Source organism: Bacillus rossius, chromosome 17 (assembly GCF_032445375.1).
Source record: "Bacillus rossius redtenbacheri isolate Brsri chromosome 17, Brsri_v3, whole genome shotgun sequence".
NCBI lineage: Eukaryota > Metazoa > Arthropoda > Insecta > Phasmatodea > Bacillidae > Bacillus > Bacillus rossius.
Genome location: NC_086344.1, coordinates 27,748,770 through 27,764,007, shown reverse-complemented (window position 1 = coordinate 27,764,007; position 15,238 = coordinate 27,748,770). Strand labels below are relative to the sequence as shown.

At 40.8% G+C, this 15,238-nt stretch overlaps 1 protein-coding gene across 3 annotated transcripts in view; it reads right to left on the bottom strand.

Annotated features, from left to right (window-relative positions):
- Positions 1-350: 350 nt before the first annotated feature.
- Positions 351-15,238, bottom strand: part of LOC134540840 (mediator of RNA polymerase II transcription subunit 25-like) — a 60,683-nt gene continuing 45,795 nt past the window's right edge. For 2 of the 3 annotated variants that reach the window (XM_063383823.1, XM_063383824.1), the window contains exons 13-17: positions 14,508-14,807; positions 12,670-12,948; positions 11,591-11,677; positions 8,175-8,432; positions 351-4,983 (exon numbers count right to left, since the gene is read on the bottom strand). In XM_063383823.1, the coding sequence (XP_063239893.1) occupies positions 4,852-4,983; positions 8,175-8,432; positions 11,591-11,677; positions 12,670-12,948; positions 14,508-14,807 (1,056 nt within the window). In that variant the 3' untranslated portion in view covers positions 351-4,851. The remainder of the gene's footprint in view (positions 4,984-8,174; positions 8,433-11,590; positions 11,678-12,669; positions 12,949-14,507; positions 14,808-15,238) is intronic. The other variant, XM_063383825.1, reaches the window with a different exon arrangement.

Below are 15,238 nucleotides of genomic sequence, written 5' to 3'. Positions count from 1 at the left end.
ACGCGTCTCCATCAAATTTTTTACGTCCTACTCACAAGACAGGTTTCCTCTACAATCACGCACATCCCTTCCAGCCTCAGTGGTCATTCTAGTGGTCTTAACAAATTTCATCACATTTTGCTTAAGCCGTGCTTTATCAGAAACATTTGCATGGCACCATTCCACGACTGTCTTCTTGCTTGCATGCAACACTGCAAAGTGACAAGAAACAAGTTTAATTCATTATCTGAATTGACTTTTTTTTCCCCCCCTTAAATACCTCCAAGGGCAAACACAAAATGCGAGAGGCTATAGGACGTCAGGAAAGGACAAGTATTTGAGGGTTTCTCGTAAGTGATACTAGTCCATTATATAAATATTCAAATATTATTAGAACATCAAAGACATCACTATACAGATGGAAAATTTTTCATTTATAAGTAAAATTTACAAAAGACAAACAACATCAAGAGCATATTTAAAAAAAAAAATCAAACAAGAGTCAAAAGTACATGATGGCATTCAATATTTGGAAATCATCCTTCCAAAATAACTGCCGTCCCTAACTACATTGACATCTACGCTAAATAATACAGAGTACAACAGCCGGTCAAAATGGTTGCAAGTTGGAAACAATACCCACGTCTTGACGTGCACATCAAGCAAATGGTCACTCAAACTTTTCTTTGTATACATCACAGTATAAACTGATATAAAATGTAACCTGGAATAGGCCCTTCATGTTCCACATTCCTGTTTCTTGCAGAGTTCAAAAGCCTGTGCATATAATATGAACTGTGCAACGAATAATCCTTATGCTTCACTTACAATTTTCCTGCAGATTCTTCCACATAACGCTCATCACGTAACAAAACACACCTCAGAATTATATTCTACCATAAACACATTTCACTCGTCAATGTAAGTTTGAAATGTCAATCCTGAAAGTATGAGCGAAAGTTTGAAAAATTGTTGACCTCGACTTGTTCGTCTCCACCTGTCGGTCTTGATGTCTTGGTCTTGACAGGCAAACTGTAACTTTTTAAAGATTTTATTATCTAAGTCAAATGTATATTCTATCCAATTCCTATGGATATAGTCATTTTTTTTTAAAACAAGGAGTATCCCCATCTGCATGTCGAAAAAAAAAATATTGAGCCATCGATACGCCTAACATTTCATCGTTGAAATTGCACGGCCCTGAATACATGCTGCTCAGACAATGCCATTGCTAGGTTCAACATGGTGCGAAAAGATACAATATAAATAAGCTGAAAGCGTATCTTAAGCTTCAAAATCACCCACCATTTCAAATTTTAATTTTTTTTTACATTATTACAGTAAGTCCTCGGTTTACGTCGGGGTTACGTTCCTGAAAACCGCGACGTAAATAGAAACGACGCAAAATGAGCCATGTTTCATGCCACCGGCCGACCACGGCCCAAGGTCGGCCGGAAGCGCTGGCATACAGACGTGACAACGGGCAATTTTATCAGCAAATTACAACCGACAGTGTGGGAAACAAGTCCAACTAGTACTTCTCAGCTTTATAGAATGGTTATTTAACCAGCTGCTTTATTACCTTTATTGATTGAAATATAAAAACAGATATATAGTCGTTTGGAAGACATCTTATGAAGAACAAAATAATAAATTGCAGTGAGCTGATACTGTAGGCCTACTACAAATGCATTTAATCACGATAAAGTTAACAACGGCACGTTTAAAACTCCGGCCAACTCAATATCATAGCGACTGAAGTGTAGAGCTGTAGCAAACCGTATATATTCGTTACTGAGTTAACGGGTGCGGTATCTAGTAACGAGTAACGAAACGTTACACACGAATGCATTTCGTTACTCGCATTTTTCGTATGTTTTACGCATGCGCGCGCTTATTCGTTACAAAGAACGATGTTTGTTTATTAAGAAAAGTATAATTTGGAAATTCGTCATCCAAGTTTTTTACTGTTTATTAAAGGTATTGTGTGTGTAGACAAAGTTTGAGATTGGAACAGAAACAACGTAAGAAAGTATTTTTTACAAATTAGAAATATGTATGTTTTTGTTTTTTATTATCGCGTATTTTCACGTTTTTTGTTCTTATCTTAAAAGAGATATTATAATAAAGCTGCTCTAATGAGATTTTATTGTTTCTTGGTTAACAAAAGCTGTTAATTATCAAATACTTTTAATTGTTTATATTCGATTTATTATTATTTACGCGACGTCATACTGTAAGCGTACGAAATACGACTCGATTCGTTGCTGTTACATAACATAGCATGTTATGCGGTATCAGAAGTAACGAGTAACGATACGAAAGTAACGAGTACTAATTGTTATAGTAACGAATACATACGGGTACACTTTTTTTAGTTACTTTTACACCTCTACTGAAGTGCCAAGGAGTTGGACGAAAAGGGGTAGGAGAAAATGCTGTGTCGTTGCGGGAAGTAGATAACACTTCTACGTGCGAGATACGTGGGTGGCCGAGCGGGCGGGCTGGTAGTATTGCAACACCGCGCGGAGAGCAGCGGAGAGCAGGAAGCGTCCCTCATGATGTATGATAAGATAAGGCGGTGAACGTGTAGCTTACGCTACATAGCATAAATTAATTACCGAAGGAAACAAAGAATTATAAACGAATTATATACGGTGTTTTGGTTAAAATAAAGATTTACGGTCATTGTAAACGACGTTATTGTGAATCGGCGACAACTTAAATTGAAACATGAGTACTCAAACATTAGCGACATTAATCCGAAACGACGTAAATCGGTACGACGTAAATAGAGGACTTACTGTACTTTGAAGCTGACTAACTGTAGGAACACAGAAAATTAACCTTTAATGAAGTATGTAATGAGTAACCACAATGAAATCATTCAATGAATAGTTGCCTGACTTGTCAACACATGGCAACCAACATGTATCTGAAGGCAATACAAAACAAACATAAAATGAAAACCTTATATAGTAAAACATCTACAAGAAATTTCCCCAGAGGGAAAAAAAAAAACATATAAAAACGCACAAACAAAAGATAACATTTCGAGTTTTTATTTTTAGACAAATTTTATTGTTAGAGTAGGATATATTGATCTTATTGCTTTTTATCGTCAATTTTTTTTCTCCTTTGATGAAGACAGAATTTAGAAAACATATCACATTAAAATTACAATTTATACTATGTCTTTCAAATTGAGTACTATTAATTCTGTTTTTTTATATTTTGGTGGAAACTTTATGCTCGCTAAAAATAATTTTGAAAAATTAAATTTTTTACCGTATTATTTCATATTTTCAGTGCTACTGTCATGGTACATCAATAGGTATGCTTTTCAGAGTTATTCAGTTTTATCAAAACTCAGCATAAAATCTTGTCCCTAAGAATAACTAAAGACAATATTATGCTGTGAATAGTAATAAAACCAAAATAAAACCAAAATGAAAAACAATACACCACATTACACCAAAATGCAAGGCCAAATAAAATGCAATGAAATTCACCTGAAAATAAAATGCAATGAAATTCACCTGACATACCTTATTTTGTCTGTTAAAATGTAATATCCAGTTCATGAATTTGAATATTTAGTCTGGCTTTTATTCAAACATTATAATAACCATGTACCTAGTACAAATACATATTTTTATTTAGTTTCCAGTGTATGTATATCAGAAAAAAATTAAAAAAAGTAAAATTAAATTATTTAAAATAATTGATTGTTATAAAACAACAATTTTCCAGTGTTTACATAAATTCTGATCGCATGAGGGGATAGTTAGGTAAGTGGTGGGGGAACTGGTAGAGGAGATGGCAGGGGAGAGGTAAAAATGATGAAGTTTTCTTTTTCACTTGAAAATAACTGTCAGGGTGTCTACAGGACATTAAAGTCACGAAAAACATCAAAAATAAACAGTGACTGTGCTGGAATTGATGACTGTAGACTTTTGCTAGCTTTCATATTTTTTTTTTTTACACTTCACTTCAGTACGTAGTCATGCACATTAAAAATAAATAAATTATAGAGTATCCACTTAACGCACGAAAAAAAAACCATCTTCAAAAAGATTTTTAGCCTTTTACTTGAGAAATCAATACTTTTTATTCTTCAAATAGTGGATGTATTTTGTACAACATCTGCCCGTGTTCAGTTTTATCATTTACGTAAATCAATCATCCCGTGATGTAAAAATCAGGTTTCAAGAAAGTTTTATATTTAAGGTCCTGAAAAAGTCCTGAAATTTGATCACCGGATATTTCATGACACCACCTACGTGCTACAATGTGTAACTCCAGTCCGAACTAAACCGGATGAAACACACATCCGTAGGGGCAGGCACTTTTCGCGAAAAGATCTGAACACTTATTAGACTGCAACAAGGTATACCCGCGCCAGCAGTTTCTTCCTTGAGATTGGTGGGCCGTCTGCGAGAGAAGTCGTCGCCTTGTTTGACGGAGCCACTCGGGACGCGCTTACTTCCGCACTGAATCACTCTGATTTGGTGTTGCTACAATCGACGTGTACCTGGGAGAAACTCGCCCAATCACGAAACACAGACGGTGCTGTAGTAACAGTGTTTTAACCTTCGTCGAGTCTCGAAATCTTTTCGCGAAATCTGCATGCCCCTAACAGATCCGCGATGCACTTCGACCTGTTGAAATTTCCTCTGCACCGCACGCGCACAATCGTTGCCTGAGGAGGTGTCTCGCCAAAAAAAATTTTGCGTGACGGTTGGTTTCGGATGGCATTTTCTTTCCCCCCGCGCGGATGGACCGCGGACGGTGTTTCCAGCGACGGCCCAGCGTCGGGGGGGGGGGGGGGGGGGGGGGGGGGGGGGGCACGGACGCGAGCCAGCCCCTCGCCTAGTTGAGGAAGTCGAACGGCGTGCTGTCGTCGAACTGCTGCTGCGGGGGCTGCCCCGGTCCCTGCTGCTGTCCCCGGGGCCCGCCGCCCATCTGCTGCATGGTCAGCACCTGCTGGCGGTACTGCGGCTGCTGCGACACAGGAGAGAGATTGTCCGTCTGTCCGTGGCTTGTGCGGCACAGGTGGCGAGGTCTACAGCCGAGATAATTCATATCGATGGCTTAGAATGAAAACCTCGTATCTCAATTTTTTGACGAAAATACGTTTTTTTTAGTTTTTGGCTGGAAAACCTCGTATCTCACAAAATGTTTGGCTGAAAGAAATAAAATGTGCATCCTACTGCTTTCTATCGGGAAAAAAAGAAACCACGTACATCAGTAGCATGGTTTTTTGTCTATGCTGTAAAATTTGCATTTTATGAGATACAAGGTTTTCATTCTAAGCCATCGATTATGAAGTTTCTACACAGTGCGGGTCCTTTTTTGCACATCAACACTATCTAAAAAAAAAAAATTCAACTTTTTTTATAGCAATTTCAACCAAACTTTCTCCGAACTCTTATGGCGGCACTGGTAGGGCCCCATGAAATGGTAAATAAAATTTTCAGATTTCGTCACTAATAATTAGCAAAAGCGGTGTTAAAATTCACTTAAAAACACAAAAGCGGTGCTAAAATTCACTTAAAAACTTGAATTTGTTTAATCGTGATCGCAAAAAGAACAGGCCCCTAAGCATTGGTCATCTCTTGATCTTGAGCTAGATCTACTAAAGTGTTATTCGTAGGCTTGTGCGAAAAATTCAAATTCAATTCGACTTTGAAATAACGAATATTCAATTGGTAATGATAACGAATACTGAACGATAACTGAAAAGGCATATGCAGCTGTTGTATATGTTAAATCTGTTGATATGGGGGGTAAGGTTTCTGTCCATCTGATAATGGCCAAGTCTAAGGTCTCTCCTCTGAAACAAGTGTCGCTACCTAGACTTGAGTTGTGTGGTGCTCATCTGTTGGCAAAGTTGCTGGACTACTGCCTACAGTTTCTTTCCCAGTATGTAAATACTCTTTCAGTCCTAGCCTGGTCCGATTCAAGCGTCACTTTAGCTTGGATAAAAACTCCACCCTATTTATTGAAGACATTTGTTGCAAATCGTGTGGCTCAAATTCAAGAATGGGTACCTCCCCAACGATGGAGACATGTCAGGTCCAAGGACAATCCGGCTGATTGTGCTAGTCGTGGCATACTCCCACATGAGCTTGTATCTCATCTGTGGTGGCATGGACCACAATGGCTTGCTAGCCCACCAGATGATCGGCCTCAGTCTGGTGTCCCATTGATTCCAGATGAGTTACCTGATTTAAAGTCTTCTACTGTCACGTTACTAGCAGAGCAAGTTGCTTGTGAAGAATTGCAAATCCTGCAAAACCCCCCTGCATGGCCTAAACTTGTAAGGATAATGGCTTACGTGTGAACTCCAGCAGTCAACAAAGGTTATTTGCCGAAATATCCAAGGTCTACATTTTCAGTCTGATATGCACGCTCCAAGAAAAACGGGATTTTGTTCGACAAGGCTGCAACGACTCTCTCCATTTTTGGATGATGATGGTCTGCTCAGGGTGGGCGGTCGATTGAAGAACTCCAACCTAGATTTTTGTACCCAACATCCAATTTTATTACCTAAAGACCATCCTGTGGTTGCAACTCTTGTAGATTATTACCACCTAAAATATCTTCCTGCTGCACCCCAACTTCTTCACTCTCTTATCTCCCAACACTTCTGGATTTTGTCCTCAAGGTGTTTGATTTGCTCTAGAATATTCAGATGTGTTCGGTGTTTTCGATGCAAACCCGTTAACCAATTACCACTAATGGGTGAGCTGCCATCAACTAGAGTTACTCATACTCGGCCATTTGAGCAAACAGGAGTAGATTATGCAGGGCCACTTTCAATCCGATTGAATGGACTGCGCCGTTGTCCAATTCAAAAGGCATATGTCTGCATTTTCATTTGTTTTGTGACAAAAGCTGTCCACATCAAAATCGTGACTGATTTGACTGCCGATAGTTTCATTGCAGCCCTCTCACGTTTCGTGTCGAAGAGATGATTATGTACTGCTCTTTGCTCAGATTGTGGCACTAATTTTGTGGGAGCATCCAGACAGCCGACTCGAATTTTCCAACATCTTCTGAAATCCACAGCATTGCAAGAATTTGCATTGTCACAGTCCATTGTCTTCCATTTTCTTCCACCTGCAAGTCCTCACCAAGGAGGTCTGTGGGAGGCTGCAGTAAAATCTGCCAAATACCATCTTCGTCGAGTTATTGGTGAACAGGTCCTCACTCTTGAAGAGTTGATGACACTTTGTGCCAGAGTGGAGGCTGTTCTGAACTCCAGACCATTGACTCCTTTATCATCATAATCCATGTGACATCGCTGCATTGACTCCTGGTCATTTTTTGATTGGAGCTCCACTCGTAGCCATACCCGAACCCAATGAGGACGACCAGACGCTGTGTCTTTCCAGAAGATGGAAGATGGTGTGCACGCTCGCTACCCAGTTCTGGAGACGCCGGTATAGAGAATATCTGCAACAGATGCAGCCTCGAGGGAAGTGGACCACTCAGACACCTGGACTCACTGTGGGTGACCTTGTCCTTATTGGCGAGGAATGTGTGCCTCCTCAAGGGTGGTGCTTGGCCAGAGTGACTAAGGTGCGCCCAGGCAAAGACGGAGTCCTCAGAGTTGCCACTGTTCGCACACAAACGGGAGAACTTACTCGCCCTGTGCATAAGATACACAGACTTCCAACTCAATAAATACATGCTGGGGAACTGATTAGTGTTGTCTGTACCTGGTTTGGCTTCAGATTAGAATATGTGTGTGTGTCAGACATATTGTGAACTAGACAAATGTTTTAATATGTTGTGGAGTGTGTGCCCTTTGTGTATAAATCTGTTTGGAGACCTCATGTATGTCTCGGTGGGCGGTATGTTTGATAATGTATGTCAAGAACTTTCGTTTTCTAACTTCTGTGGTGTGGCCACCCTGGTCAGACGTAACAAAAAAAAACAAAAACCTAGTGTGTGATTCAGTGCATCAAGATGGCCCGACAATTGGTGGTGTGTGCGCGCGTGGTCCTCCGGAAATTTTTGCCTCATGGAACATGAATTTGTATAACTCTCCTCCTCTACTCGTTCCCCCCCACCCCGCACCTAACTATTCCCCTCGTGCGATGGGAATTTTCGCAACGCTTGTACAATTGTAGACCTCCCTCAGCAAAAGAAGTTTCACATCGACGACGACGCACGCACGCACGCACCTGCTGCAGCAAGTGACGCAGACCCGGGTTGTTGGACAGGATGGGCCTCATCATTCGCTGCTGCTGCTGCTGCTGCTGCTGTTGCTGCTGCTGTTGGCCCGGCGGTGGCTGCTGCTGCTGCTGCTGCGGCATCGCCCCGGGGTTCATCTGCCTCTGCTGCTGCTGTTGCTGCTGTTGTTGCTGCTGCTGTTGCTGCTGCTGTTGCTGCTGCTGCGTCAGCTGCTGGAGCTGGGCACGCAGCTGCTTCTGCTGCTCTTGCTGCCGACACGTGCACACACACTCTCGCTACAACAAGTTTTCCATGCATTGTCCTCTACTCACATGTTACATTTTGTATTATCCATTTTTCTGTATATTTTGTGTGTAGTAAAAATGTATTCACCGAGGTTTAATAATTATGTAATTAACATTTCGCTAAGTAATGTGTCATATTATCTTGTCCTTTTGGTGTTTATATCATTTCTGTTTTCATGTTTTGTGTTTATCCTGTGCTGTCTCTATTTATTGTGATAGTGTTTGTTTTTTACTTGTTTTGTGTCGTACTTGTTTTGTGTCGTGCCCACCTTTAAAGTCTCAAGACTGTCGGTGGGCATGTAACAAATTTAAATAAATAAATAAATTAATAAATAAATAAATAAATAAATAAATGGAATAATTACTACTCAAAATTAGGGATGTGCGAGTACCCGATATTTTCGGGTACGGTTCGAATCCACAATTACCCGAACCAAGAATCGAACGTACATGGATTCGAACAGTGTTACGAATATTCACAAAAGTTATAAAATTAATTTAATACGGCTCAAAAATACTAGCAGTGAAAAATAAAATTAGGCTACTATTATGTAAGTATTTATAATATGATGTATCTAAGAAAGATATGTAAATTAAATAATGAACGCAGTGACATTGAAAGAATTTTTGAGATTTTGAGGGCTTAAACTATAACTAAGAATTTCGTCGTATAGCAAACTATGAAATAAAAACAATTACATTACCTACAAGAAAAAAACATCTTGGCTATTTATTGGAGAAAAAATGGTTTCGTTTGCTGAAACGTTTATAAAACTAAGATTTCCCTGTGGCGTGCAGTTTATTACAAGTGAGTTGGAGAATCGAATATGTTTTGGTTTTCATATTTTAAAGTGTTTATTATTAATTAAGTTTACATTATTATATACATTTCAATCTCAGTGTAATAAATAATTGCCAGTAGTTACAGTTAGAAAAAAGAGAACACACTTTTTAAATTAATCAGTTATTCTTAATTATTATGTGCTTAATATTCGGAATCGGATTCATATCTCAAATATTGCCAGGGATTCGAATCGGATTCCAGCAGACTTGAAAATCAAGGATTCGCACATCCCTACTCAAAATCAATACTATAGAAGAAAATACGTTCACCATTTTCCCACCTGTGAGACCAGCTTGGAAAGTAACCAATTAAATCATAACGGGCTGAATTTTTTAATTACCAAAGACCAGATTTTGTGGTTTTAGTTTCAGTCAAATTTCGTTTTTAAAATAGTACAATATTTCTGTGTCATTGTTTTTATTCTTTAAAAGCTGTTTTCTAAGACTTACTCCACCAAAATAGTGGAAACATTTATGTGCTGCATTTTCACAATAAAATAATTTGTGTTAAATTGGTCTTAAAAAGATACATTTAGAACAATTAAAATAAATTGGAAAAGCATTTGTGGTCTGAAAGTGATTCAACAAGAGATTCACAATAAAACAAATTAAATTAATTTTATTTTTTCTGATCATGCACTTTGGTACTTTTTGGACCGGAAATTATGACAGTCCTTGAATTTCAAAAATTAAAAAATTACTTTTTTTTATAATTTAAATTAAGTTTTTGTTAAATGCTACTTAATTCCATGATTATACTTGCAGTTTGGTGCTATATGAGGTGTTATATGGTGTTACGAAATGTTTTTCGGTGTTATTTCAGTTTTATTGCTATTTACAATATAATATTGTCCAAATTTATTACTAATATCATAATGAGAGTGTGTTGAGTTTGTAAGAAGAAAACACCCATCTAACATACCAACTTCAAACATTAGTTCAATATTTAAAACATTAAAACCTGTATTACCTAGGCCAAAAATATCATGTTTAATGTTTAAAACAAATTAACTACAAACGTAGAAAAATGGACTAAATTGACTTCTTCCTTGGGTTATGCTGAGTAAACAGTTACAGAAACAGCAATAAAGGTTTCCATACCGACATAGATACAGTAAATCTCACCAATCCGTACTAGATCCGGATCACGCATATAAGACGGTTCGGAATATCAACCAAAAACTGAAGCAAAGAAAAAAAAGAAACTTTCTGAAAACAGCTGTGGGAAGGGAGTTAGTTCCTGGAAAACAGGATACACATGCTGACTTCTTTGTCTGCAATTTCTCATCGTAATCAACTGAGGATGTTAAACATTAGTAAATCCTTCTTTTTTCATCCCATTCTGATAAACCACATATCCAGATTATGGTGCACATATGCATATAATGATGGGCGATAGTGATAAAAACCAATGTTGATCCAATTACCGATACATTTCTTTAACAGATCTGAAAACCAATTCAAAGCTTTCTGTAAATAATCACACTGCAAGTCTCCAGAAATTAGAAATATTTGTAAGTAATAAGTCAGTATCTTCAAAAAAATTCTATATTAAAAGGATTACTCGCATTGGCTCACGAACCACAGTCTGCCGACCCCTGTCCTAGACTAAACCAGCCGCACTCTAAAAAAAAACATTCCTGTATCGCCACTGGAGATGCTGTGGTTTACGCTGAAACCACACAACACGTAAGCTTGCGGCAAGCTTATGTTATCAACTTGAATTGTGCTTCCCATGCAAGACTGACACTTCAAGTTTGATTCCAGCCGAATTAAGTCTAAGACTTGCCTTCTGCAAGCTTGCCTAAAGATTTATTTGGCTTGTTCTGTACACAATTTTTGCTGCAAGCTTGATTTAACCCTTTATTTCGCTATTTGGGAAGGACGCCTGGTATCTCACGGCATGATGGATAATTTATTTTTTGTTTACCATTTGCTTGAGAAGCACGAACAGTAGCGTATCGTTTATCCGACATAAAACAGATAAGCGAACATGTCGTACGATAGGAGGTGTTAAGACAAGGCTACTTAAGGTAGAAATAGGTAATAACTTTAAAAACAATTGGGAACCTAAAATCAATGTTTTACCAAAAAAAAAATAAATTAATTTATGGTTAGAGAATTGTCTAAAGTTAAAAAAAAAATTTACTTAAAAAGTGGCAGTCCTGTTATGGTATGAAGAAATACTCGGTTGCAGCCTGCTTCCCTGGGACGTGGGCTAAGCGAGGGCTCTGGAAGCCAGTCGCACAGGGCAGAGAACGGAACAGCCCCTTCCTTACCTCCATCTGCTGCTTGTACTGTATCTCCTGCTGCTGAGCCAGCTCCAAGTTCTGCTGCAGCTGCTGGATCTTCATGTGGTTGTAGATCTGCAACAAGCCGCCCACCACTCCGTACTCGCCGTCGCAGATGTCAAACATTTCCGGGAGAAGTTCCCGGTAACATACCACAAAATTTTCTGTGTAAAACAGGAAAAATATCCCCCAACGGGCTATACCTGCACAGAAGCAAAAAATCTAAATTTTTGTCATTTTTTTCAGTGTGCTCTGTTGCAAGATATACGCCACAGAGCAAAAATGCTTTAGACCCAAATTTGTGTTGTAATAATTATAAAATCATCCAACTGCAATAACACCTTCCCTTATCTAATATAACTCGAAATAGTCAAAATTCAATTTCATAGTGGTATGAAGCGTGGATTTTAAGGTTAGCCAAAATTCATTTACATAAAAACATTTAATCGAAATATGTGCTGAAGTTCTCGCTTGCGGCCGAATGCCACTAACAAGCAGAAAAAAATTTTAAAACCAGTATATTTAAGTTCTAAATATTGTAGATAGTCGTTTACAATTTTTTTTATAAAGCATCCAATGTACGTACTTTTAAACTTAAAAAATCTTATTGTAATAAATAATAACTAAGAATTTTTTTTTTTCACAAAAAAATATCCTTCTGATAAACATTATGCATGTCAACGGTTGATCATTTATAAATATTACTTGACTTTGGGTTAAAAATTAAAAAAAAAAATAACTTTCACAAACTTAGCGAGAAATCTGCGTAAACTCCTCTATGGATGATTTTTTTTTTGCAGCTTACATTCACAACTCTGCTAACCGGACGTGTTAGAGCGGACACGCTAACCTCGAGCTGTTTCACAAACTTACAAACAAGTCTACGTAAACTCCTTTATGAATTATTTTGTTTTTCTGTTTACATTCACCAAAACTCTGCTAACCGGACGTGTTAGGGAGGACACGCTAACCTCGAGCTGTTCCACAAACTAAGCAACAAGTCTACGTAGACTCCTATATGGATGATTTTGTTTTTCGCGGTCGACATTCACCGCAACTCCGCTAACCTCGAGCTGGGACTTGTACTGCAGCTCCCGCTGCTGGGCGGCCTCCAGGGTCTGCTGGAGCTGCTGGATCTTGGCCAGGTTCTGCTGGCGGGCCGCCTCCAGCGGGTAGTCGTACTGGCCCCGGGGCTGCGGGCCCCCCATCATGCCCTGCGCCCCGCCGCGCATCGGCCCGTTTCCCCCGGCGGGCCCCCCCTGCTGCTGCTGCTGTTGTTGTTGCTGCTGTTGTTGCTGCTGCTGCTGCTGCGCCGACCCGGGGCCTCCCATCACCCGCTCCGCGTTCTGGCGACATCATGCACGCATCGTCCCAGTCCGCGCTGGAAGGTTCTCGGACTCACAAGATAAATATATAACCAAGATGGTTCGAAAACGAGACTCAAGGGGTGTGTTTGTGCTGGTGAGGAAGAATTTTACGTGTGTCACTTACAGGTTCTTCTAACACGGGACACCTCTAAGGTAACTATGAGATTTAAGTAGATGGTGGAGAAATGAAGATAAAGATGTAATGCAAGTCCCTTGAGTGCTTTTAAAATCTTAAGCCTAAATATTATTCTGAAAACCCACATTTTAGCCATTTTCATACAGTATAATCCCGCCGATACGACCCCCCTCTGATGCGTCCATTCCTTTTATACGACAGTTTTTTCAGAAACCGTGAAAAATTTGAGCAGAGAAAGTCGAAAATTTGAGTAAAATCGGCTGAAAAACAAGTCTGTTACACTTTGTTGGGCGCTGTGTGTTCACGTTTATCTTGGCGGGAGCTGTACTGTAAGCAGGCAGGCATACAAAAGACAGCTAGAAATAGATACCACCCCTCTAGACTGTGCACGCTAGCCAATACCGGTAAACTGCGCGCATCACCTGCTAGCATCTACGCGCGCGTCTATTGCCATCCCGGTCCCGTGCCTTTGTCTTGCGACTGGTTAGTGTGATCTTGCCAGCTGCATCTCAGGTGTCACTGGCCACACAAAGCTGTGTTCACTGTGTTAACGACATCGCCAGGTGTTTGGTTCTCGGTTATTTTTCTATAACATCGCTGACTTCGCACATGCGCAGATAAACAAAAAAAAATGTGTGGAATTATTCTATACACCTCGGACTCGCATAACCCGAACAATGGGTTGCGATAAATACTCGCGCTACGTGATATCGCGTCACGCGAGATCGGCTATGCTAGCCGGCTGGTAGTTATTTCCGTTCAAAACGTGGCGAAGGAACTTGTGTGGATCAGGTAGAAAACATTCGGCTATAAACGAAAGATATAAGAACAATGCTATCCTGAAATGCTGTGACATGTTTTTGGAGTAGATAATCACAGTGACAGACCGACAGGATGCGCTCCCGCCCTTGCCGTCAGCAATGTTTATTTTGACAGCCCAAGCAATTATCTTTTCCATGTCCCTTCACAGCGTAAAAAAAAAAAAAAAAAAAAAAAACACGTAGAGCTACCACAGCGGCTTTTCGTGCGGGCGGGTAAGATAACATGACAGCTGAGACTGCTTTTCGTGCGATAGTGGATGCGCCGAGCTCGGCTAGACACTGCCCGAGCGGCATTCACGTGTATGTATCCGACGACGTGATGCGGTGACACCCTGAATTCTCTATTGCGACCATTCTGTTTATAAGTCCGTTTTTCCGGAAACAGTGAGGGGTCGCATCAGCGGGATTCTACTGTACTTATAAAAACAAAATACGGAAACAGAACTACTCATCTGCACTCAGCGTATTCTTAAATGTGTTTCGTGATAAGAGCTCACTCGAACGTCACATTAACGTGGTTGTTACACGCCGTACGTGCGCCCAGGTGACGCCGGGGGTCTCCGGGGGACGGACGAGCGTACCTGCAGGCCGGACATCTGCACGGGCGACGCCTGGTTGCTGCCGGGGCCCTGCCCCCCGCCCATGGAGACCACCTGCTGCTGCTGGGCGGCCGCCGCCGCCGCCGCCGCGGGGTTCACCACGTTCTGGGTAATCTGGCCCCCGCCCATGGCCATGGCGTTGGTCTGGGACATCATGAGGCCCGGCTGCTGTCCGCCCGCCGCCCCGCCCTGCTGCTGCTGCGACGCCTGCTGCTGCTGCTGCTGCTGCTGCTGCTGCTGCTGCTGCTGGAGCAGCGGCAGGCTGGCTCCCCCCGCGCCCCCCTGCCCCCGCCGCAGCAAACAAACACAGTTGCACAGTTGTACCTTTGAATATATATACTGTATAGAAGTCGCCAGCCCAGGCTAAAATTTCTAATACGGTTTTGAGGTAGTCGGTTAATTCACCGCCGCAATCGCCACCATCGACTTGTGGTGGTCCCTAGCGGACAAGTGTCGAACTCTTCAAACACCCCTTCCCCCTCCAGTTGAACGAACTTGAGCTGCAGTGAATGATGGATGAGGGGTGCGGGAATGACAGCGGGCGACAGCGCTGCGCTCTAACGTGTAAATAACAACTAAGACGATACAGGGCGTTACGGCAGCGCACTGCAGCGGTGAAGTTCCCAAGCTGCTCATCATACGCTTTTGAAAAACGTAGAGTAAATCCTATCCACTCGCGACTTCTATACAGTATATATATTCAAAGGTTGTAC